Source organism: Coffea eugenioides, chromosome 7 (genome assembly GCF_003713205.1).
Source record: "Coffea eugenioides isolate CCC68of chromosome 7, Ceug_1.0, whole genome shotgun sequence".
In the NCBI taxonomy this organism is placed as follows: domain Eukaryota; kingdom Viridiplantae; phylum Streptophyta; class Magnoliopsida; order Gentianales; family Rubiaceae; genus Coffea; species Coffea eugenioides.
The window spans coordinates 3,802,045-3,825,513 of record NC_040041.1 but is presented as its reverse complement, the minus strand read 5'-3'; the positions used below and the strand labels follow the sequence as shown (position 1 = coordinate 3,825,513).

General features: G+C 38.6%; 6 protein-coding genes and 1 non-coding gene across 8 annotated transcripts; 3 read left to right on the top strand and 4 right to left on the bottom strand.

Moving 5' to 3' along the window:
- The first annotated feature begins 996 nt into the window (after positions 1 to 996).
- On the top strand, positions 997 to 1,147 carry LOC113778954. Its single transcript, XR_003469416.1, has one exon. It is a non-coding gene; the product is annotated as a U4 spliceosomal RNA (small nuclear RNA).
- LOC113777986 lies at positions 1,012 to 1,367 on the bottom strand. The gene is made up of 2 exons (XM_027323221.1): positions 1,315 to 1,367; positions 1,012 to 1,155 (listed from the first exon to the last, which is right to left on the bottom strand). Exons 1-2 carry the CDS (start codon positions 1,365 to 1,367, stop codon positions 1,050 to 1,052), a joined length of 159 nt encoding a protein of 52 aa, XP_027179022.1. The 3' UTR covers positions 1,012 to 1,049.
- Positions 1,368 to 1,441: 74 nt separating this feature from the next.
- Positions 1,442 to 5,029, bottom strand: LOC113778098 (GPI mannosyltransferase 1). The gene is made up of 5 exons (XM_027323373.1): positions 4,595 to 5,029; positions 3,697 to 4,115; positions 2,933 to 3,115; positions 2,156 to 2,703; positions 1,442 to 2,030 (listed from the first exon to the last, which is right to left on the bottom strand). The coding sequence occupies exons 2-5, from the start codon at positions 3,965 to 3,967 to the stop codon at positions 1,716 to 1,718; spliced, it is 1,317 nt and encodes a 438-aa protein (XP_027179174.1). The 5' UTR covers positions 3,968 to 4,115; positions 4,595 to 5,029; the 3' UTR covers positions 1,442 to 1,715.
- A 437-nt stretch (positions 5,030 to 5,466) lies between these two features.
- Positions 5,467 to 9,066, bottom strand: LOC113778135 (thiol-disulfide oxidoreductase LTO1). Its single transcript, XM_027323420.1, has 6 exons — positions 8,364 to 9,066; positions 7,659 to 7,915; positions 7,463 to 7,575; positions 6,803 to 6,950; positions 6,471 to 6,608; positions 5,467 to 5,886 (listed from the first exon to the last, which is right to left on the bottom strand). Exons 1-6 carry the CDS (start codon positions 8,875 to 8,877, stop codon positions 5,806 to 5,808), a joined length of 1,251 nt encoding a protein of 416 aa, XP_027179221.1. The 5' UTR covers positions 8,878 to 9,066; the 3' UTR covers positions 5,467 to 5,805.
- Positions 9,067 to 9,674: 608 nt separating this feature from the next.
- LOC113778097 (thiosulfate sulfurtransferase 16, chloroplastic-like) lies at positions 9,675 to 12,163 on the top strand. Its single transcript, XM_027323372.1, has 7 exons — positions 9,675 to 9,988; positions 10,098 to 10,193; positions 10,295 to 10,420; positions 10,535 to 10,608; positions 11,126 to 11,196; positions 11,355 to 11,408; positions 11,751 to 12,163. Exons 1-7 carry the CDS (start codon positions 9,912 to 9,914, stop codon positions 11,823 to 11,825), a joined length of 573 nt encoding a protein of 190 aa, XP_027179173.1. The 5' UTR covers positions 9,675 to 9,911; the 3' UTR covers positions 11,826 to 12,163.
- Positions 12,164 to 12,714: 551 nt separating this feature from the next.
- LOC113776690 (protein IQ-DOMAIN 1) lies at positions 12,715 to 13,600 on the top strand. The gene is made up of 2 exons (XM_027321743.1): positions 12,715 to 13,170; positions 13,273 to 13,600. Exons 1-2 carry the CDS (start codon positions 12,946 to 12,948, stop codon positions 13,429 to 13,431), a joined length of 384 nt encoding a protein of 127 aa, XP_027177544.1. The 5' UTR covers positions 12,715 to 12,945; the 3' UTR covers positions 13,432 to 13,600.
- A 323-nt stretch (positions 13,601 to 13,923) lies between these two features.
- Positions 13,924 to 22,411, bottom strand: LOC113778799 (serine/threonine-protein kinase STY8-like). Of its 2 annotated transcripts, none has more exons than XM_027324296.1 (16): positions 21,978 to 22,411; positions 21,453 to 21,567; positions 21,141 to 21,241; positions 20,863 to 20,982; positions 20,058 to 20,112; positions 19,178 to 19,288; positions 18,383 to 18,433; positions 17,178 to 17,350; positions 16,996 to 17,103; positions 16,197 to 16,270; positions 15,573 to 15,748; positions 15,089 to 15,184; positions 14,679 to 14,759; positions 14,528 to 14,581; positions 14,307 to 14,441; positions 13,924 to 14,227 (listed from the first exon to the last, which is right to left on the bottom strand). In XM_027324296.1, exons 1-16 carry the CDS (start codon positions 22,172 to 22,174, stop codon positions 14,147 to 14,149), a joined length of 1,728 nt encoding a protein of 575 aa, XP_027180097.1. In that variant the 5' UTR covers positions 22,175 to 22,411; the 3' UTR covers positions 13,924 to 14,146. The 2 variants fall into 2 exon arrangements, with proteins under 2 accessions (XP_027180097.1, XP_027180098.1); XM_027324297.1 differs by having other exon boundaries at positions 17,178 to 17,344.
- Between the last annotated feature and the right edge of the window lie 1,058 nt (positions 22,412 to 23,469).

Below are 23,469 nucleotides of genomic sequence, written 5' to 3'. Positions count from 1 at the left end.
ATGGCGAGAGGGCCCAAAGCGAAAGCGAAAGAGGGTCGGAGTGGGGTCGGCCGGAGGAGGATCAGGACGTCAGGATTTGGATCCTGGTGGGGGAGGGAGGGAATATTCTCAAGAATCTTCGGTTTCTTTGGGTGTGCAGTGGGGTGACTTGTGAGTGAATTATGGGAACGGCTCCCTCACCCGTGGGCTACTCTCACTCGTCCCTGTAGTATTTCCCTTCGGGTGTTATTGTCAACGGGGCAGGTTTTAGTTGGAGCTGGGAAACCGTCCCCGTCGCCCCCGTCTAAAATCTCTCCTTCCACAGTTCCACTCCCTCGCTTCCTTATCCATCCCAAAAACATACCATGACGGGGGTCTCCGTAATTGGCTGATTATAATAATATTTTTTTATTTTGACATTATTTATCTACGTAATATATAATATCAACAACAATTATGTAAATCATTCTTTTAGAATTTAACTAAATATTTAATGTGAAATCAAGGTTAAAAACCTATTTGATCTTCTGAATTCACGATTATATGTTTAATAGCGATGTCAAACTTATAATCGTCACATTTGTTTTCATTGTATGGAAAAATTCAGGTAAATTAAAAATAATCAAATCATTATTTTATCATACAAATTATGATACTTTTACTTTTCAAATGATAATATATATATATATGTGGTATGTTTTTGGTTTTATGGATGTGGATGATTCTAAAATCTAGAGCAATAATTATTCTTTTTCTTTTTTGCAAACAAATTAGGAGCTGTAAATTTCGTTCCGCATATCTACTTGACATAGAGTGCCAAAAAGGGAAAGTACTTAGTTCTTGCTAATTGGAAGTCTAATCATCCTAGGAGTTGAATTGTGAACTGCCTTGCAGTTGTAGGCTTATAGCTGGGAGCTCAACCACTAGAGGAATTGTCTACATCCCACATCGACTTGGTATAGGAGACGCAAGAGAGCAGCGTGGTATAAAAGGCGGCCTGGGGACTCCGTCATTTGCATCTTTGCGCTTGGGGCAATGACGCAGCTAGTGAGGTTCTAACCGAGGCGCGTCTATTGCTGGTTGAAAACTATTTCCAAACCCCCTCTTTGGCCTGGGTTTGGCCTAGGCCATCGAGAATTTCTGGAAGGGCTCCCTCCGGGGTAAAGCCCTACAATACTAGTTTAAATTTTTCTTCAGACAATCTCATCCGTTGATGTTTAGTCTTCAATAGGAATGCTAAACAATATTGAGAAAAGTTCTAATTCTGAGGTTGCGTACGATCATCTGCTCAAGTGTAGATACTGTCATTGGCTAACAACCAGTATTATAGCGCACTCGATTGAAGTCGAAGTATAGTGCTTAGCTGCTGATACGATGCTATCACGCATATGCAGTTAATTGACTATAACTCAACCTAATCACCACACCAAGTTCAGAGAGACAACAATGAAAGCACGACAGCTGAAGCACAAGATCATCATAACACTGCCACTTCTCAAACTCAAAAAATCTTGTTTTACATCTGTTAGCAACAAAAAGGAAACGGGAGCCTATTTCAGCTATTTGTCAGTTTGCTAGAGAAAACTAAGCAAGAAGTATAAGAGTATTTATCCCCATTGCAAATTAACACGTCGAGATCTAATGCTCGTACTGCCAAGTATCAGGTTCAGATCTTGCCCTTCAGAATTTGATACCATAAAGAAAACCTAGCAGGGTTCTCTAAATCTGATTTTTACTCAATCGCTCTTTCCAGGTTTTTCAGAAGCTGCAAGCTCCACTCGTCTGAATACGGAAGAGTATCTATGGTGGCGAATGATGCTGATTAGAACAAAAGTATTAGCAGCCAAGAACAACACACTCGCCAACCAGAGCTGCATGAAGACGTTCTTGCCTTTGAACTCAAGCAAGTAACCCCACATCAGCCAATGGGTTTGAGCTCCCATCCACAACAGAGTGCTGGCTAAGCCTTTCCATTTAAGCTTCATATTACTCCATGGCAATATGAGAGGCAACAGACAGAAGAACCAGACAAAGTATTGTGCTGTCATGACCTGCATAACAGTAACCAAACAAAATGATTATTGAAAAGAGGAATTATTCTGCTACAGACATTTTACAGCTTAACCAACACTATCTTGAAGCATGTGAAATATGTTGATAAGCATAATTCACCAACCTTATTGAATGCCACAAAAGCAAGTGTCTGGACAAAGAAACAGAATGGAAAATCCTGTGAAAATTGGAAAATGAGTACCAACTGCACTATAATTTGGGGAAGAAATGAAATGAGCTTTTCCGTGGTAGTAAATTCACGTTCATAATGGAGATATAGATGGTAAAAGTATATAGAGAAGTTGTGTCTTGGGTCTGTGCGTGTGAGATGATATAGCAGTGCTTCATGCAAGAACTGCCAGCCATACAAATAAAAAGCAAATCCAGTACAGATGAAGAACATAAATCCAGAAAGCAGACCAAAGACAATTCTCCTCCATGTAAACAAACTCGTCACAATTAACCAAATAGAGTTTTGATCAGTAACTTTGGTGCTGAATGAGCTCTGGGAGAACTGTTTTCCCCCAGGAACCCAAGATATAAGGTTAGGCTTCTTCCCAAATTTGAAGCAAAGAGGATCAAGCATCAAGATTATTGGAAGTGCATAAATTATGGGATAGATTCTCAGGTGGACAACAAGTCCATACCAGACTGCAGCTTGACATACGTTACCTGCATGCCAAGAGGAATAAATAGCTTGTGTGTTAGAGATGCCAAAATTTTAAAATTCTAAGTTTCGAATACTGTAAGCATTATCCAAATAGGAAGAAATTCCAATTCTGTCTTTAACGTTTATTTATTAGTAGGTAAATCATAAGTTGCTTACAAATAAAAAGAAAAAAGTAAAAGCACAAGTGTCGGAAAACAACACAATTGCATACGTATAAGTTAGATGGTTTACCATTCATGAGACAGTGAATGATCCACAGGATCATGGCACAAACAATGGGCTCACAGTTCCCACGAGTTCCAATGGTAAAGGTGAATGGGTTAAAAAGCCATACCATGCTTGCATAGGTGCACAGTTTTTCAGGAACCCCACGTAGCTTCAAAATGGCATGTATAAACAAACCGACAAGTAGATCTGCCATGTGAAGATGACATAAGTTTCAGGTATATGGCAATTGATTAAACATAGCATGCAACAAGAATAAATGACACATAATGTCTATTTCCGAACTCAAGAAAACTATCAGCTTAGGTGTTTTGGCCTGCTAATGATATTTCAAAAATCTGAAAGAAGAAAGTTATGCGATTTGTGCAAAAGAACCAATTGCATTCAAAAAGCATTCCATTTCTAATCTAAACATGCAATATATCAGTGTTCCATTACTCTCAACTCTTACCTTGTCAAAACATGCTTAAAGAGTTTATGGCCAAAGCTTGGGCAACAATCTTTTACCATAAAAAATCACCATTTTCGATGAATCAGCAACAAAATGAAATAAGACATGTAATGTATACAATAAACAGCAACTGACTATAGCTCAAGATTCCAGATAGTAGCACAACACAAACAAGTAAATCTAGTTACATAGATCAACTTATGTACTGATTTGAAATTAAGCTGAAAAAGAGTGGATCACCATCAATCATATTCCACTTGTTATTGTTATTTAACCAATGTTATATGTGAGGCTCATCAAATTAATTGACATATTGTACCTGAAGCTGAGAAGAGAAACTTTCCCCATGAAGGATGTATAAAGGAATTCGGGATAAGGAAAAATGCTATGAGAGGTGAATAGCGATATGTCGATCTTTCATACGGAGACCTTCCCGATGCCATTAAAGAAGCAGCATCAGAGAAGACAAGGTAGTCAACATCAGTGTATCTAACATCCATATGGTTGTCTTGCCATTCTCCATACATAATTAAAAAGATACGAAGAAATGCCGAGAACAGGAGCAACGAGCGAAAATTAATTGCCACCATTCTTATAGAAATACCACTTGAAGAAACTATCTTTTTCTGTGTCACATACAGTAACTGCTCCTTGACTAATTATATACTCTTCATTTTCAAGCATTCCACATACTGGAACTAGTGCTCAACTGTTTGAGTAAATTTTGTTCGACTGCATCTGCTAGGCAGTACAAAATCAGCATGAGTTGCAGAGACACGACAGCATTTATTTATTTTTAGAGTAAAAGAAGAGATGTGCAAACATAATTTGCAAGCTTAAAGATCAACGCTTTATAATAAAGGGATAGCATATTGCAAAAACAGCACGCTCTATAAATGCGAAACCAAAACACTACCAGCTCGAGTGGAGCATAAGAAAAACAATGCCATATCGGCATTTTGTCAAATGGGCCATACGCAAGTAATCACGTAACTAAAACTCAGTACCGATTGAAAACTAAAGGCATCTCAATCATTGCAAGTAGAACAAAACATGATCTTCAAAGCAGAAAGAAGCTACAAGCCCAAGTTTGATTTTTTTTTTTTTTTTTTGAGAAGCATTGATTAGACGACAATGACATTAAAGTAGGAAGCAAATGCGAGTACCAAATAAGTAATAACCAGCTATTGGAAAACAAAAATAATAATAAATCGTACCTTTATATTTCTTGACTTGGTATGGAAAGGGGATCCCGGACATATGGAATGAGATCTGCCATTCTTCGCCTGAATTGAAACCTCAGAAATAAGCTAAAGTTGAAAAAACGACGTCGTTGCTAGTTTCGCCTTGACTTGCTCGTAACACGTCGTTTTGGTCAAATAGTTATGTGTTTCCGGCAACAGCTGGGAAATGTTCCGGGTTAGAGTTCTGAGCATGGAATGGCTAATGGGTTTTCAATTTTCAGGAACACAGCGGCCCTGGGAAGAACGGGTAGAAGGCGTTGTCTGTATGGAGCGGAAAATGTCGCGTTTTTAGCGTCGAGGGAAAAGTTCTAGCTCTAGCTTCATTCAAATCCCACGCCTCGAAATACCCCGAGAGAGAGAGAGAGCTCAAGAAAGCGTGGTTGATATGTTAGCATCATGTATTACGCCTTAAGCTGCCAATGCGACGGTAATCTCGTTATGCCACAGTTTGCATCCTATGCCAAGACCTCCCTCTTTTAGCTTATTTATCTCCTCTTTTCTCAATCCCTGATGTTAATCTGGGTAGACTAACTTTAGATAGCTGGTATGAGAATTTCAATTTGTTTCGGGTTGTCATGTTTTGTTTTGCCTTTGACCGCTATGTAACCTTTTGCAATAAAGCGTAAAATACTAATTCTTTATCTTAAAAAACGCCCAAGGAAGCTAAAGTCGACAGGTTGGGTGCACATGCACAAAAGTAGTAGTTAAGCATAAAGAAGAACTGGTGGGCGAGATTTGATAATACAACACTACTAACGTGCCTATTGATTTTATAACAAGATTCACAGTTTGGATCGCAATTTTCTGAAGTTTTTGTAGAAGATGTACTGTAGCGATTTGATATATGTGAGATAAAAAAGTGATTAAGAAATATGTTTACTGATAGAAAATCCCTTTCCAAAATCTACCTAAGCATTCTCTCAAGACTCTTACATACAAACTTAAGCGGGAGGAGGAGGAGGAGGAGGAGGAGGAGGAGGAGGGAGGGGGGGGGGGTGAGGCACCTCTTAAATTTCTCGTACTGCCATCCAAATGATTTGAAGCACCCTTGAGCAGCTTTCTTTTGTCGGGCTATACAACTATGAGACACTGCGACATATGCAAAGAAAGATGAATGGATCCTGTACTTGTGTAATCACTAAGCCATCACGTAGAAGCTGTTCAAGAACAACACAAAAATCCCCCTAGTTAGCTTGACTGAGATCTTCAAGTTTAATTCCGGAGGCTTTAGCAAGCTCTGAGAAATCTAATTCTCCACTCAAAACCTGCAAAAAGTGAAAAAGCATCATCATAAGTTTGCAGTACAAGTATGTAACCCAAGGAGATAGTCTCTTAATCTTTTCTGTCCTCTGGTCAAAGCTCAAAGGGGAAGGCTGGTAAGAAACGAGTCCCCATACCAACTAAAAATTCATTCAATTAGAATAATCCTTGTGGACAAAGAAACAGATCAAACCGAAATGTTATAAGTTGCCGCCATCTCAACCTCATGAATATGCATTGACCCAAATTATGTTGTTCCAACTTCATTTTTTTTTTAAATGTCTTTCACCATGAATGTGATTGTGCAAGGTTTCAAATGCACAATGTGTAGACAGACCCTTTTGAGGAGAAGCACAACCATCACTCTTATGCAGTAGTTTTAGTAAATGAGAGTTGTACATAGAGCCAAATTCAGCATCACCTTAAACCAGGCTGAAGAAAGCAAACCGACCAAAAGCAAACCGACCAAATGCCACATAATACTGAGAAGGGTTTTATCTTTTCAAAACAAACCAAAAATTCATTTCCAAAGACAATGGTGGGGAGGAAAAGAAGAAGAAACTGCAACTAAAAGTTAAGGCTTGCTCACCTCTCCATTAATCACCCATGTTGGAAACCCTTCAATCTTAACATCTGTACATGCCTTGGCCATTATAGTTCCTTTTCTGTAGCCATTAGGGAAGCATTCTACATAATCCAATATATCTGATGCCTCACGTCCAAACATCTTGCAAGAGAACAAGAAAATAGATACTGTCAAAAAGTTCACAGCAGAGGCACCATGTTTTCTATGATAGAATTTTCAAATGTGTATTCCTAGTCGAAATAGGATGGAGAGCTTTTACACGTAAGATATTTACAAATCATGATTCTCAACTTATATTTGGAACAAATTAAAGCAGAGTATGTAAACGTGAATACCTCTTTCTGTTCTAAACAATGTGAACACCAGAAAGCTCCATACATTTTCGCTCCTATTGCATGTAAATGCCTTGCAAGGGAAACAGCCAAAGGACTTGATTTGGTTGTGACCTCAGTTTTTACAAATGGCAGGTCAACCTCCGCTAGACTGTAATAAGAGGTAATAACTAAAAGTAATTAGTCAAAATATCAGAAACGTGCCTCAGGCAAGCTAAAGAAAATAAAAGATTTCTTTGTCTGATAACCTTCAGTTGAAAAGGAACTTAGAGATGTTGAATGTGGAAACTCAGATTAAAGGATAACAGCGAGCCACTTAATATTATGAAAAATATGAAGCCCCGTCAACAAGTGCAGTTATTAAGAATGTCAGAAAGCAAAAAACAATTGTATTAATTCCCTTTGGTGTGGGTACTGTATATTTTATTTGCAATCACCTAAGTTTTTCCTTTTCCTTTCTCACAGTTCAAGCCTTAACTTGTCCCACTTTTTCAATTCATTTACTCATTAAAATTGGTTAACTCCAACATGATTATATAGTCAGACATGGAATGACCAAATTGGTACATGATTGAGCTTAAGCAGTTCCCAGGAAAAAAAGGGAGCAGAGATGCAACATACTTTCCCCCTAGTCAATGCGACATTGACGTCTGACTTAATTACCTTGTTGAGACGGGTTGCAAAGCATTATAGGAGGAATTTAAGGTAATAACAACCAGGACAGCTACGCATAGCTGCAAAACAACTTCTTTTTGTAACTCCTTTAAACCAAAATCCTGCAGCATTCAAATTCACTAAAATTAATGGCATAGAGAAGGCATTCAAGTTAAGAAAATGGGAGAGTCATGTTGGAAAGAACCTTTAGAGTGATGAAGAACAAGCAGGAGGATAAGAAAGCTGAAGTTAAGCAATACAAACACGATTCCCCCGAAAATTTTGTGGTCAGAATATACAAAAAGTAGGCACTAGCAAGCGCCATGGAAGTAGTTGTCACAAGCAATACTGAACGGGCATCTGTTTCACCAATTCCAAAAGGCAATTTCTTTGAACCCAATTGTAGGCCAAGCGTTGCAACCGCTCCATATGCAAGCATACCAATCAATGGAAGAGGAACACCTGAAAGGTTTTAATGTCTGTAAGCTGCATAGCTTTTACAAATACATGCACGCATAAAAATTAAGCTAGTACACATCATATTTTTCTCTCGAGGCGTTCCTAATTTTAAAAATCAAGGATCGTTAAAAAAAAAAACTCAGTATAGCTTAGTAATTTACTTAACCCAACGTCAACAAATAAATACTGGAGTCTTTCAATGGCTTTGCGACTGATCCAATCAGCAATTCAGCTTATCAAACCACTTCAACAGAGTATGCATGTTTAGGTAGCTCAATTTCAAAAGGAAAGATCGTAAATTTATTATTATGGAACAGAATGTGTAATGCACCATCAACATTTTAAACTCCGTTATGGCCCAAGAGAATCATTTTGTGCCTCAGTTATAAACTTAGTACACAAAATAGTAAGAAACAAAATCAACTAGAACTGTAGTAGCATCATTCTGTACCAAAAACGACAGAGTAATCGCTATTAAGGACGCTGCCGCCACCGCCACCGCCACCACCACCTCCAACAGGGCAAAAGGCATCGGAGTCAGTGAGCTTGAGATAGGTCAAGTAGGAAGTCTCCAGAAATCCTAATCCTCCGAGTCCTGCGACCCAATTCAATGCCGTAACTCCGCTTTCGTTATCAGAAGAATAAGAAGACGACGTTGACGTTGAGGCTGACGCTGACGTCGGCGTTTTAGCCTCAGAGTTTTCTTCAGTTTCTCTGGTGGTCTGCTCCGGCAAGCAATTAACCCGAAGCAACGATAATCTCCGAGCGCAACCACTCTTCATTCGATGATTACAAGTCAGATACTTGAGTGAGAGAGAGAGAGACCGGGATAGGGCGGGCACCTTAGATTGGTGGTGGAGGACATGTGTAGAAATGGAATGAGGCGGGGAAGGGGAGAGAAGAGGAGCTTGAAAGAACACAGGAGAAGCTGATAGGCTGCTTACGAAGCTCGCCGCCTTCGCCATCTTCAGCTTTACTACTCCTCCTCCGGGAAGTATACAGTATACAGCCAACTAACGGCACAACCGCCGGTAGTGGCAGGTACGAGGCAGCTCAAGTTCTGTGACTTACTAGAATTGGGCCGTGGATACAAAATTTCTTTTCAGGTGGTGAAGGCCCTTTCCAGCCGGGCCTTCACGCGTCGGCCCTGCCACCCGCAAATTAATATTAAAATCTCAAATTAATATTTTTTTTTATTTACTGGTCCCTGAAAATGAATGGAATGATGGATAGATCTAGTATTTATATATATATATATATATATAGAGAGAGAGAGAGAGAGAGAGAGAGAGAGAGAGAGGGGTAGAAGTAAAACCTTAGCACTCTCTTTCATTCCTGTTAGTCAAATCCAACCCTAGCCTGTGCTTTAGAAGTGAATGAAAAAACATGAGTCGAAAACGTCAGGGGCCCAAAACCAGAAGGTCCAGAACTCCACAACTGTCCTTATTTACTACCAAAAAAAAAAAAAAAAAGAAAGAAGGAAAAATACACGTCCTTAATTGTGTGGGCATTGAGAAGCGTGATCGGAGATAAAACCTCCAGCTCCAGGTGACAATTTTTGGGACTTATCTCCACACCACTGCCACGTCCCGAGTTAGGATCTCCACTCCATCATGTTACTAGATTTTATCCAATTCCAACTTCTCCTTGTTATTCATATTCTTAGTAAATGATGACAATTGATAAATGTCCACATACCTGATTCCACCACAACTATTGTGGCCAAAAAAAAAAAAAAAAAAAAAAAATCCATCATCCCATGATGCTTCGGTACCCCTAGTCTGTTTCCCACGCCAAAAATAAAATTTTTTTTGTCGTAAATAAATATCCATGCCGCACTATATTTCCATGCTCATCTTCTTTCTACAGGGTCTCTTCTCCAAGCTAGACTAAACAGAGTAAAACAAAACGCTGGTGAAAAGAGCAAAGAAAACCCCCAGAGTCACAAGACAGATAGTTTGTTCAGCATTTGAACTTCCTCGTAAACTTCAAACCCTTGATGGGGGCTCTCTCGGTTTCCTCCTCCGCTACCTTGTCAACATTTCTGCGTAATCTTCCGCACCATTTCAGGAAAAGGTGACAAACCTATCATCTGGCCATCATCTGTTTCCTCCCCTTTATTTACTATTCGTTGTAGTATCATGCGTAATCTAAAAAAAATAAAAGTAAAAATCCTGTTTTGTAGCTATGCATCAGTCTCAGCGCTATCAATGGCCAAGGCTAAGTTTCAACTCCCGAAACAACGCAAGTTCAGCACTGGCCACAGAAATCCCAGCTTCAGGTTGGCTTCTAATTCATTTTGTTTTCTTGTTTGTATCTTTTTGCTGAATCTTTCATCATCTGTGGCACTGATGACTTTTGTGTGTATGGATGCTGTGACAGTTGGATGGCTACTGTTGGAGAGAATGTTCAATCAAATGCATCAGCAGCAGCACCACCACCAACATCAGTCCCGGTTCGTGTAGCTCAGGAGCTGCTTCAGGCAGGCCATCGTTATTTAGATGTCAGGTGGCTGTTTCAGTATTCTGCTTAATATCAATCAATTTTAGAAAAGGGATTATGAAAATTGAGTCGATTCAAACTGTCATAGCCACGAGATGTTTATGTGGTGGTGCTGTGCAGGACTGCTGAAGAATTCAGTGCTGGTCATGCTGCTGGGGCTGTCAATGTGCCTTACATGTTTAGAGTTGGATCAGGTTTTGCACCACTAAAATTTAGTTCTGAATTAATTTATCTTGCCAGTGGATTTTAATTTAAGCAAACTCTTGTTCTCAAGTGTATGATGATTAAAAGTGAAATTTGCATTTTATCTGCTTTAGCTTAATGCAGTTGCAGGGGATATCGTATTGTCGTTTAGGTATTACCCCTAAATTAATATGCATATGCCTAATTCCACTTTGAGTTCCGAGGGATAAGTACAGTGGATACATGAATTATGTCTCCATTTGACCTTACTGTGGAGAAAGACCAGTGTAATCAGGATGCATAATGGGAATGGAATTTGTGTAGGCTCACTATATCATGCATATCTATTCGTGCCTCTGGGATATGTAGTGTAAATTGTCTGATTAGAACCCTTGGTATAATAAACGTAAAACATAAGCAAGAAAAGTCGGGAAAGCATTGACTTTTAAAAGAACAGAAAATACTATCTTATGGATCTTATGCAATTTAGCTTCTTCCTGATGTTGCCTTTTTGGTATATAAACACAGGTATGACTAAAAACCTGAACTTTGTGGACGAAGTTTTAGCAATTTTTGGGAAAGATGACGAAATTATTGTTGTAAGTTTCAAAAATGCATCCCTTTAATTCCGGTCTTGCCTTTTCCTTTGTCCCTGAGATGGGCTGGACAGGGGGAAGGGTGGGCTGAGGTGCTTTTGTTTACTGAGATTTGCTTCCTAATTCCTTACTATTCATTTCAACTTGCTCTGTTTTTATAGGGCTGCCAATTGGGGAAAAGGTCATTGATGGCTGCAACTGATCTTATATCTGCTGTGAGTTCTTTGTGTTTATTAGTCTACAGTCTTATAATTCGACACGTACCCAGTGAAGATTGATGCTTTAAACTGAGTTTCAGTGAAGATTGGAGCTTTAAACTTAGTTTTCTGGTTTATATGTATCTATGTGAGTATGTGGTAAGTCCAACTTAAAGATATCACATTCCCTGTTCCTGTTGATTAATTTCGAGTTCAGCTTCATGTGGCTTGTAAAATAGGTCCAGCAAGAAGTACCAGATACTTGCATTCGTGCTGTGAATACGCATTTCATGCAACCAACTCAAACATCCCTGTGATATCTATTTCTCTCCATGGACTAATTAAGCGCTTATTCTGCAGGGGTTTACTGGCATTACAGACATTGCAGGCGGATATGCTGCCTGGGTACAGAATGAACTTCCGACAGAGTCGTGATGACTATGGAGGAGGGGAACACGGGTTGTGACGCTTAATAACACAGGCTATGTACAGCGTTAGATTATGCAAAATAATTTTTTAAAAAATAAAAAAAAAATAAAAACTGGCTGTGTACTGACTTTACAAGCAGGGAGAAAAGCCAATGTCAAACAATTAGAATGGAAGTTGTACAGCAATTTACTGGGATTATGTCGTATGAATTATAAGTTGTTCTGATGTGCATTTGACTATGGATAATAGATGCATAGCGCTGATCCTTTGAATGTAGTTTGTCTTGTAATCTGGATGATCTGAGATTAACAAGAAGTCTTTGTAATTGTTCAATTGTATTTGTATGTGCTGGATTTGCTTAGTCTTTTAGTTATAGGTATAAAATAGCAATGAGCCACCATTTACCACTGACGTTAATGGTGAGGCATAGAAGTGATTAACCCATCAAAAAGGCATGTGCTAACTCTGGTTGCTTAGCTTGAATCTAAAGGTTGCTGGGGTCTATTAGGTGAAGGGTGTCAGTTGACTTCCTCCACAGAGTAAGGCGCAAAATCCTTCACTTATGAACCACAACTGCACAAGTGACAGTCTAAAAGCTCTGTTTTGCAGTAGGCAATACAAAGCAATGTTTTGGAACATCAAGGTCGAATTGTTTCCTATTATGTTCATTTTTTCAATTCTAAGAGAACCCGTTGAAAGGAAGCGTCAGTTATAGAAATGGGAATCGGTGTTTTCAAGCTTCCAATATAAGATTTGCCTTTAGATCAAAGGGGAGGGGAGGGGAGGGGAGGGGAGGGGAAAAAATTGGTGCGCGTCCTCGAGAAGGGATCGAAATAGAATTATTTAATCACCAGGCCTGCTGATTAGGTGGTCCTGTGTATCGGCTCTTGGCTTCTTGGATCAGAAAGGTTGAAATCCCAACAACCGAAGCCACAGGAAAAAAAAATTCATCCCTCCACGTTCAAACCTCCCAAAAATATGAGGAGTCGTCCCTATTCAACAGAACATGTTGCGCATACCTCATGCCTTGATGCATGCGTCTGCGTACTTGCTCGCTATATCATCGAAAGGACAAGCCAAGAGAGAAGCTCTGGCAAAGAAGTAGACGCCTGATCAATGGTAGAAAATGGGAATGCCCGGAAAGAAATGGTTCCGTGTTGCCCGAAGAAAACTCTTCCGATCAGCTCCCCGCGAAACACTAATCGTTCTTCACAACAACAATACAAGCCGCAGTTGCTTTAGTGAAGCAACAACAACAACAACAACAAGACTCAGCGAGGATATCAGAATTTCTCTGTCTAAAGAAGAACTCGCAGCAATTCAGATCCAAGCCTGCTTCAGGGGGCATCTTGTATTTTATTCGTAACAACTTCTCTTCGTTTACGTTAAACTTTCTCAATCTGATAAGCCTTCTTGCTCAATTTGGAAACTTTGTTCTTTATATTTTCATCAGGCAAGACGGGCATTTCGAGCACTTAGAAGCCTTGTGAAGCTGCAAGCGGCTGTTCGTGGGGTGTGTGTGAGAAGACAGGCTCGAATTGCTTTGCACTGCATGCATGCGCTTGCAAGGTTGCAGGTCACTATTCGAGCTCGACAGCTCCTTTTGCAATGATCGGTAGATGCGGATGATCGACTTCGGAAGCCACAAAACATCAACAATCCCATCAATCATAAGGGGTTCCTATGTTTATGATTCAACATCAGTCTTCGGTTTCAAGGGTTCTTTTGTTTATGATTCTGCTTCACTCTTCACGGTCATTTTCTATTTGGTTTCGCGAGTGACTTTACCATTCGCATTGAATAATGCACTAATTTTCAGAACTCGACACATCCTATGCGTACTTTAACAAGCCTATCCAATTCACCTCCCTGAATTCTTTTTGTCTACTCTGATTCTCCTATTTTTAGTTGGGGGAAAAAAACTGGGAAAAAGAATTTGGTTGTTGTATGGTACGAATTTTACTTGTTATCCTCACAATCCGGAGCATGGAATGTTTCTCCAATGTAATAATGCCCACAAGCCGTCCAAATTCGACCATTACTTCCAACTCACGAGTTCATAAGCACTTTGATCCGGAAAAGAGAGAATGAAACATACATGATAAAACAAAAACAGGCACAGCCCTTGACGAAACGAGTTGAAAATAGTACCTGTAAAAGGTTACTGAGCCTTGATTGGATAAGTGGTTCAAAGCTGCATTAATAGCTGAAAGGAAACTTTTCACTAACCCGATGGATTACACGTGTTTCGACAATGAGGGGGAAAAAAAAATTCTGTACTCAACAAATGATGAAATTCTATGCAACAGAATCATAACGTCGAATTGTCAATGATGGCCCTTCCTGAGAGAGGAGAAAAACCCACCGATCGATTTGTCCTTCTGCCGATCTTCTACTTCATCTACAACCTGTTTTCAAGATAGCTAATGTCAGTCCAACTCAACCAACAACATCATACATTGACTAAATTCTCTCAAGAATGCCCACCTCCTTGGCAATTCTCTGCAAATTTTCCAAAATTTGGGAGAAATTTGGTCTGTGAGTAGGATCCTGCTGCCAGCACTTCTCAAGCAGCTCTACTAATTTTGGATGTGTGTGCTTAGGAATTGCAGGCCGTAGACCCTGAAAGACAAGAAAGGTCGGATGCTATTTTACAACCATAAAAAGCTTTGGTTGGCATGCTTCAGTCAGTATTAGACAAGAAATACCTGTTGCACAACCCCTATAGCTGCTTGCAAAGGTGTCAAATCTGAATACGGAATCTGAACCAGTTCAGCGAAACAAAATTACTTCGAGTATTGAGTGATACAAGAATACGAGGATATATAATATTATCCCGGAAAATGCTATAAAACTCACATCTCTTGTTAGAAGCTCCCATAGTACAATGCCGAAGCTGAAAACATCAGCCTTGTGATCATAAAGTTTGTGCTCAATTACCTTCAGTACATCAAAAGAAATTTCAGGGTAAAGAGTTACCCCAGGGTTGCAGCCAACAAAAGGCTTAAACACACAATTCTGGTACATAATTCCATGAATAATCTTCAAATTCAATAGTAGCTTTGCTTCCGGTAGCTCTTCCTTTTCAACTAAGACTCGTATAAATGACATAACCTTTCCTTGATTACATTTACCCATTAAATTTGTCTTTCTCATCTTGAAAGTTCTCCTCTACCAACATGATCAAGTAGTACAAGCTAGGTAGTTTAAAAGTTATATATAGATTTAAAAACTTTGCCACAGATGCAGATAATACACAAGAAGTATACCTCAGGAGCCATCCACCTGTATGTACCAGTTTCTGCAGTCATAACCCCAGTTTGGGACACCACTCTAGAAACGCCAAAATCGGCAACCTTAACTACCTGCGGAAGAGAGACTGATTTTAGAAGAGTACATCCTCAAAACAAATAAAAAATAAAAAACCTAACACTCCCACTCCCAACAACCGGCCGCTCCCTCTGCCCTTCCCCCCCCCCCCCCCCCACGGCCAAAAAAAAAGAAAAGAATTCCAAAAAAAGAATGATGCTGATTACAACATTTTTTAACCAACTTCATCAACAGCTAATGTGCGAAAATGCAAAATCTTCTGCTCAGTCCGAAAATTGCCAACTTAAGCGCACAAGTCATCTCAACTTAGACTTCCCCATGTCATAGTAATGTTATTCAGATGTATTTGTCCAACGTAATTTAGCAAACAAGTTAGAAAAGGTTTTCTTAAGTGGTATGCAGCTCTGGAAAGAAGCATCTTACTTCATGTTCATCCATTAGAAGATTGGCAGTCTTCAAATCCCGATGAATTATATTATTCTGGTGCAAATAGTTCATTCCCTTAGAAACATCCATTGCCACTCTGATAATGGTAGAAAGCTTAAAGGTGCTTTTTTGCTTGTGCAAGAAACTGTGCACACTTCCTTTGGACATGAATTCTGTAAAACCATAACAAAACCATCAGAAAGCAAGCACAATCAGACATTACAAAGAACGGAACAAAGAGTTCATGATAATCTGTTAATTACTGCACAAACATTTCAATATCTGGCATACTTCCAAATTTTGCAAAAACGTGCGCAAATGTTTCAACTACTAAATTGTGCATAAAGAAGCAGAGAATCACTATCTGTAAAAATTATCATCTATAGAATAGATCTCCACAGTAAAATTTATTCCATATAGGGATCACATCATCAACTTTAGAAGGTATGGCTTTCAGCATACAAAGTATTTCCATGGCAAACTCCAATAACCAATTTCTAATTATGCATATAGAAATTGGCTTCTCAAAACTAAAAGTTCTTACATATAGGAATCAAAAGATCAGGTTCAGAATGTATGACTTTTGGGATATGAATCATCACTATGGAATGAGCAAATTACCCGTGACAATGCAGAGGTTTGGAGGTTTTGTGCATGCACCCAGAAACTGAACTACATTCTTATGCCTAATTTTCCTGCAAAAGGCAAACAAAGCTAGCTTATGTACAAAAGGAATCAACTAAGAGGAAATTCTATTCAATTCCAGAAAACTAAATAAATGTCTACACAGTTTCAGAAACCCAAAACAATATTTTGTCCATGCTTTAGTGAGAAGAGAATGAACCTTTCAGTGGTATATGCCTAGAAGAAGATTATTGCAAATCAACAGATAAGCTGTTTTCAGCAGGTAATGATGAGTTAAACTTGACTACAATACACTAAAGCAACTGATTGAAAACTAGTTGATGCACTGGTATTATATCCCATGTAGTATATCCCTCTATGATAGCATTTGACAAAAAAATTTTCCAACTCCAAAACCTTGTTGAAGAGGAGTGCTGTCTATACTCTAGCTGCTCTGCACATTGCAGCGTCTTTTAGCTTCTTGAAAATTCTTAAAGTTGTAGACATAAACAAAAGAAAACTTCCTTTGGTAAATACAAGCCAATTCTTTCATTGTTAGGAAGACCACCAAAGAAGAAATCTCTAACAACTCAACAACAGAAACACAACAGTTAAAATTGAATTTCATTTGAAGTTAAATGACAACCGGCCATGCATTTAGATGACAAACAAAATCTACAAAATTACTCCTCAGAAAGCTAATTTTTCACTACAGAGAAAATGAAAAATTCAAACAAGTATCTAAATGAAAGCAGAATTGGCAAATGCATATACATGATTGCAAATTTTAACAAACCTCATGATGAAAACCTCCTGGGAGAACTCTTTCAACATGTCTATATTTACTCTCTCAGGTTTGAGGACTTTTATGGCAACTTCTTGACTACAATATGTACCTTTATACCTGAAAAAAAAATAATGAGCCTAACAGCTATGCATCCACCACAAAGAAAGAATAATTTTATGTATATAACTTACAGATCACCAAATGCTCCAGAAGCAATCCTATTCCCAAATCTCAACTGGCGGGGATCAATTTCCCAGACATCAATCTCGTCAGTAGGTATTTTCACATATTCCGAAATGGATGGGTTTCCTCTTTCATAATTCTCGGTCATAGGTGGTACATGTTGTTCTGAGGAAGGCTGCTCCTACAGAATCACAAACACATGAGGTTGTCATGCATCTTGCAAAAAAAATAGAAAAACAAAAGCGGAACAGGGAAATGTTTTGAGAAATATGCCCAAATATTTAGTAGACGCTAAGGCTTTGATCTTATTTTCTGTGTGGGCTTCAGACTTTATGGTTTCTAAGCAACTCTTCAGCTATGCATGTGTCAAAATGACTCTCAAGCAAGCAATTGCATTCAATCCAGAAGCAGAAATCACATATCATCAACTTGCAAACTAAAAGATAAAAGTTTTCTTAACGTCTTATAGTGGATCAGACATCTAAAAGCACACTTTTAACAAGTATAGAGTTATAGGAGAATACTAATTCATTGAGCACTATTGAACTGCTTGTTCAAACTGGGTGACTTGTTAGTGGCAAACAATGAAATCGCGCTGTCATAAATAAACCTATAAGAATCAATTTTGGGAAGATAATATTGTTTGCCAACTCAGATTAGAATTACTGTTAAGGCTCACTTCTCAATCAACTGCTGGACCCTAACACTCAGCACTGCCCAATCTATTTAAAAGAAAACATAAGAAATTGAAGTTTAAGATAAACTTTCAGATTATTCACCGTAACAAGGGAACAGCCATCAAATTAAGAAGAGACAACATTACACAGTAAGCACCAAGAGTAAACCAACAGTTGCAGCTGAGTAATAGGAGACAATTAGAAAACACCTCAGAGCAGATGAATGGCACAATTAATTCACCAAATAAAGTTTACAATTTAAATATATATCCAAAGGGAGCTACTAAAAAAGGGTGTCTCAAGCAGCTTCAGCAAAGTAATGCCATTTAACAGGATAGAACAAGCGTTGCGGCCACAAATCTGCATTCCTGAGGCACATATCATGCATGCAGAAGAACAACCAAGAACTTCTATTGTCTGCTACTAAGCCTCAGATACAGAAGTTCAACGTCCTTGCGTCGTAAGAACTGAAAATGATTACTTTCACATAGGAGGTCTCTGATCATTTCACTATCAGAAATATGAAGAAGATATACCTTGGCCATCTTAATTTCCTTTTGCAGCTTACTCTTTAGCAGCTCAGTTTCCTATAAATTGGCAATAAGAATAGACATAAGTTTAATTTCATGACAAAAGAAGAGTGGGAGGGGACATCAGGGAGAAAATATTGTGAGAGATAAAAATAAGCAGTCTTCCGAAAACAAGTCTTCATGGTATGTAGTCATTTACATCACGGAGATGATAATATAAAACCAAAAAAGTCATCAGATTTCAACATAGCCCAATGCATACCATCATGTTTCAGAAAATATTTGTTAGGCCAAAAGATTCCGTCTTAACACAAAGGCTTAAAAGAATAACAGGCACCAAATGTCGATATCTAACAAGATTTGAGATCTGCAGAAATGATACAAAATCTGCTTAATAAACGATACAAGTTCACCTGTTTAGAACCTTTTTCTCAAAGCAAAACAATAGAGGTTTTGGTGCTTATATACCTGAGAGGAATGCTCCAGAATAACTACCTTGATCCTGAAGCATGAGAGAGAAAACCTAAAGATAAGAAAAGACTATTGAATTTGAAAATTTATGGTGCTTTACTTTGTCAACTAAGATGGCAGAACCAACTGCAATGACAATTACTCCTAAAATGAGATCCAACAATAATGTTTATTATTGACCAGCACACAGTGTACTAATACAGAGTATACAATTAGTTAAAGAGGCATGACGCTTACAAATTTTCACAAGAATGTTCAGATTGTAGAACGCAGCGCATACTTGTCCACCAGGGATAACTGTTCATAAGTTCTTATGGAAAAGAATAGTACCTCATAAGGCCACCCAGCAACAACAAAGACATCCAAAGAAAAGCCATCAGTAGTGGAGAATGCATGGGCTTCTTCAATGTTCAGCCCAATGTCAGAAAGTAATGACGTCAACTGCAATCCCACAGTCAAGATAAGTAACATTTCACAACAAAGAAAAAGAAAGAAACAGAAGTCATGGAATGTGCATTAAGACAATAATACGGAGCTGAGGCACCACGGAGCTGCAGGTCTCATCAGTATACCCAACCTTGAATGACAAAAATGGCCTTAAATTCTGTACAAATTGCCTGATCCAGATAGATCATATTTATTGATCTTATTCAATTTATCGTTCACAACATTTGAACCAAGATCTTCCTTTTTGGTCAGTGCTTAAAGCTATCAAAACACTCTGCTTTTGAAACTTGTCACAAAAATCATGAGCCAGATTGAAGCTTTAGTAACTAGTTTAGGAGCAAAATGCTATGGATATTCCACTAGAAGTGTTAAATGTGTACTTGAAACTATCGGAAGGTGGTGGTTTGATGAGGAAAGCTTAAAAGACACCATGTGCACGCTAATTCCCCATCCACTCCCAAGAGATTTTGCAGTTGCAGCTTTCAGAGCATATCTCAGTTGTAACAATTATGATATGGCAAGATATAAAACAATGTAATGTTTGAAAATCCAGCATGTATAAGTATAATCTGTAAATTTTTGGCAGCAAGAAAATTCCCATCTGCCCTTACTCCAAAAATTACAAAAGCCAACGTTAAGCAAGGGGATCCTATTTTCACTTCTTTTATAGCCCATAATGATCATGATATTCAATTTTAATCCTCAATATCAAACACACACAGCAGAATAATGGAGCACAAAAAAGAGAATGAAGTGCAAGCACCTGACTAAGCAATTTTGGCTTGTCAACCGTTGAAAAAGTGATCTCATGCATGGACCTGCAGGATAACCAATGACAGGATTGAACAATTTTGTCTGGTTTAAAAAAAAAAAGAAAAGAAAAGAAAAAAGAGATGTGCTTGAATGTCACAAGAAATTAAGCTAGGCAAAACAGAATCTTTTACAAGCTTATCATGTCATGCAGCAAAATCTCTAAACAACTAAGACAGAAAAGCACTTCACATATTTTGGTACATCTTTGTTTCCCAATTTTTAACAAAACCCAAGCTGACAAGAAGATTGAAAGTAGGAGTTCATGGGCTTTGCCAAACCAACCACAGGTCATCTTCAGCCATTTAACCATCTGTCAGTATAGCAGACAGCCATGCACACAATTTTGTTCTAAAAACATGCAAAACATCTTCTATCAGAAAACAAAGTTGTTGATGGAAGTAGTTCAGTCAAACTTTTGAGTGGAGAAACAATCATGTTCCAATCCAAACTGTCAAAAATCCTTGGAGCACTAACAAATGAAATGCAGATAATTCAAAAGAAACTAGAAAAGCTTCTAAGAATATAGGGCATAGCTATGCTTTCAGCTCTCAAATGAATGACAAAAAACATACCAGCTGGCAGCTGATAGAAGAATGAAACTGGAATACGAGTAGCAATACTATATTACTTTCGCAAATAGACAGCTAGAAACTAAAAAAGCCAATAGCAAAATCAATTATTCTTAACAGTTCCACCAAATGTATACGCTGTTTTCTGCAACAATTGGCACTTTGTGACCTGTCAATTATATTTACCGTGAAGTCTGAAAAATTGAATTTATATCACGTTCCACATCATCCACATGTGCTCCACTACTTTGAACACCAAGCGCCTCAAGATTAGATGATGAACCAAATGTAGGTGGAGGATGGATTCTGCAAGTTGGAGGACAAGGAAAGAAGAAAAAAAAGTCAACATCAGTCAGGACGATTCAGGCGCAAAAAAAAAAAAGAAAAAAAACACCAAAAGTAAAGGTAGAGTTAATAATGAAATCCTTAGACCCAACATCAAAGAAAATCTAAGAGCTCAGTACCCCCGCCTATTGGATTCAAATGTATGACTTTGAGCATCTTCCCGCATCAAAGAATCCGAATGAGCAGAATCTAGATCATTCTCAGCTCCACTAGGATGAACCTGCATATCATGATTATACACGTAAGAAGGGTAAATTCACATTAGATGAAATTGAAATGGAAATCTTGCATAATTCCTCAAATCCTTGACTTCCACCTCCCCCCGCTTTAGGTAACTTTGTCGCATTACATCTCCTTCCCTCCTCTACCAAATCTGTGACTAACTCATAATCTCTCGTGACAAAAAGCTGAAGGCTTGTTGGATATCAGACCTGGACAAGGCGAACATCAAAAGCCGGTCTGTTATCCGGGTCCTCAGCTAGAAGCAGTAACCTCTTATGCGTCAGCACGTCTTCTGCTCTTTCCACATTCACATCCATTGCATATCTGCAATTTTATTTCTTTTCAGATTTCAAGTCAAACTCATGATTCGATGAAATTTTACCCTCCTCAACCACAAGATACCAAAAAAAAAAACACATATAAATCCAAAATTCACGCCTTTAGGTGCATGATCTTATTTATATAAGCAAGCGAAGATGTAATAACAGTTTTGCTTAAGCAGTATATGCACAAGTTCCATACAGAATCATGCGATCTTAATTTCTCCACTGCATGTTATCTTCTGCGATCGTGCATGCATAATCTAGGAAAACAACCTACAAATACACAAGCCTCGACGGCGGCGTTTATACTCCGGTGTTACAAATTTTGCTTTCTTCGGGGTAAAAACAAAAAAAAAACAAAAGGAGAAAAAATCGAGAAGTGAAAGTAGGGTAAAAGGAATAAGGAAGGACCGAGCAGGAAGGCGATTGAAATGGTGCCAGAGCTGGTCTTCGAAGCCAGGGAGCTTAACCTCCTGGCGATCCAAATCCTGGAGACGGCTCAGAACTTCAGTGTAAACTTCAAACCGCTGTCTCTCATGGCGGCTCTGCTTCGACGACGCCGTCTCCACTGATCGGCTGCCGCAGCTCTCATTATCATCCATCGCCATTTTTTTTCTCCTACAAACTGTTCCGCTAATAAAAAAAATCCTTCTAGAGGTATCAGCGGGTAATAAAGGAATTCCGTATCGTAATTAATTCTTAAGTAGCATAATTAAAGGACTGGATTTGATTGATTCGTCGAAGAAGAAATGGATAAACATGGTGATTTAGCAAAAAAGTCGAGGTCGAGGTTGAGGTAGAGAGAGAGAACTGAGAAGTAGGAAATTAGTCGGCGTTGAGACTGTGCTGAGTCAGTTTTTGTTTTTGCGTTTTCTGTTCGCTTTTTTAATTGTACATTTGTACTGTTTCAGGATTGGCATGGGAGCAATGTGTGCATGACGTGGCAAGCTATGTGGGTCCACTACATCTAATGGTATAGACCTTGCTGAGTCAGCCTACGAGTTTATCCTTTAACATTATTAAGATTTTGAAGAAAATAAAATAAAGAGCCTGCACAAGAATCACATGTTCCCTTGACCTGCATGGAGTACAAATGGCATATTCTTCGGAGGGTTCTCTTTTTTTTTTTTCTCAATCTGGTCTTAATTGCAAAAGATTTGGTTTTCCTTTTTATTTCAGGTTTACTACCAAAATGAAAGAAATTATAATGCAATTGTTATCCAGATGGAAATTTACTATAATCTTGACCTTCTACTTTTAATTTTTCTTAACTTATTATCTAATTCAACCCTTTCCCAACATTCCCATCTACTTGCTTGTTGTGGATTTTTTTTTTTCTTTTGGCCCTCTTTGAGCTAATTAATGGAAATAGAGCATCGCGGATAGGTGAAAATCATTGTAACAAAAATAATATATCCGATTATTATATACTTGAATAATCAGTTTCACTCGAATAATTTTTACATTTTTCTCCTGAATCACGACTGTCTTGAATGAGTTTATTTTGTGTTGATCAAAGAGAGAGGGAGAGAGAGAAAGTAACTCATCAAAAGAAATCGTAAAGTAATGTTGTATTAAAAGGTAAGTGTGCTGAAAGCAGTGGACTAAGGCATTTGTTCTTCCATTTCTAATATGCAACTTGTTATATAGAAAATTAAGAGGAATCAATCTTGGGCAGACCGAGGCCCTTCTTTGCGAAAAGGTAGCATTCACCTTTATTATTATCTTCTTAATCCCGAACAGCTTCCCCAGCACCGGGACAAACTCAAAATCGGGGGAGGCATGATGAATTGGACGGTAAGAGGGAAGAAAGTAAAAGTAGAAAATCCAAGGGGCAAAAGAAGTTGCATGGGTGGTTGGCGCCTCTTCCTCGGGACCGTTAGGTCCTGGGGTCGAACCTCCG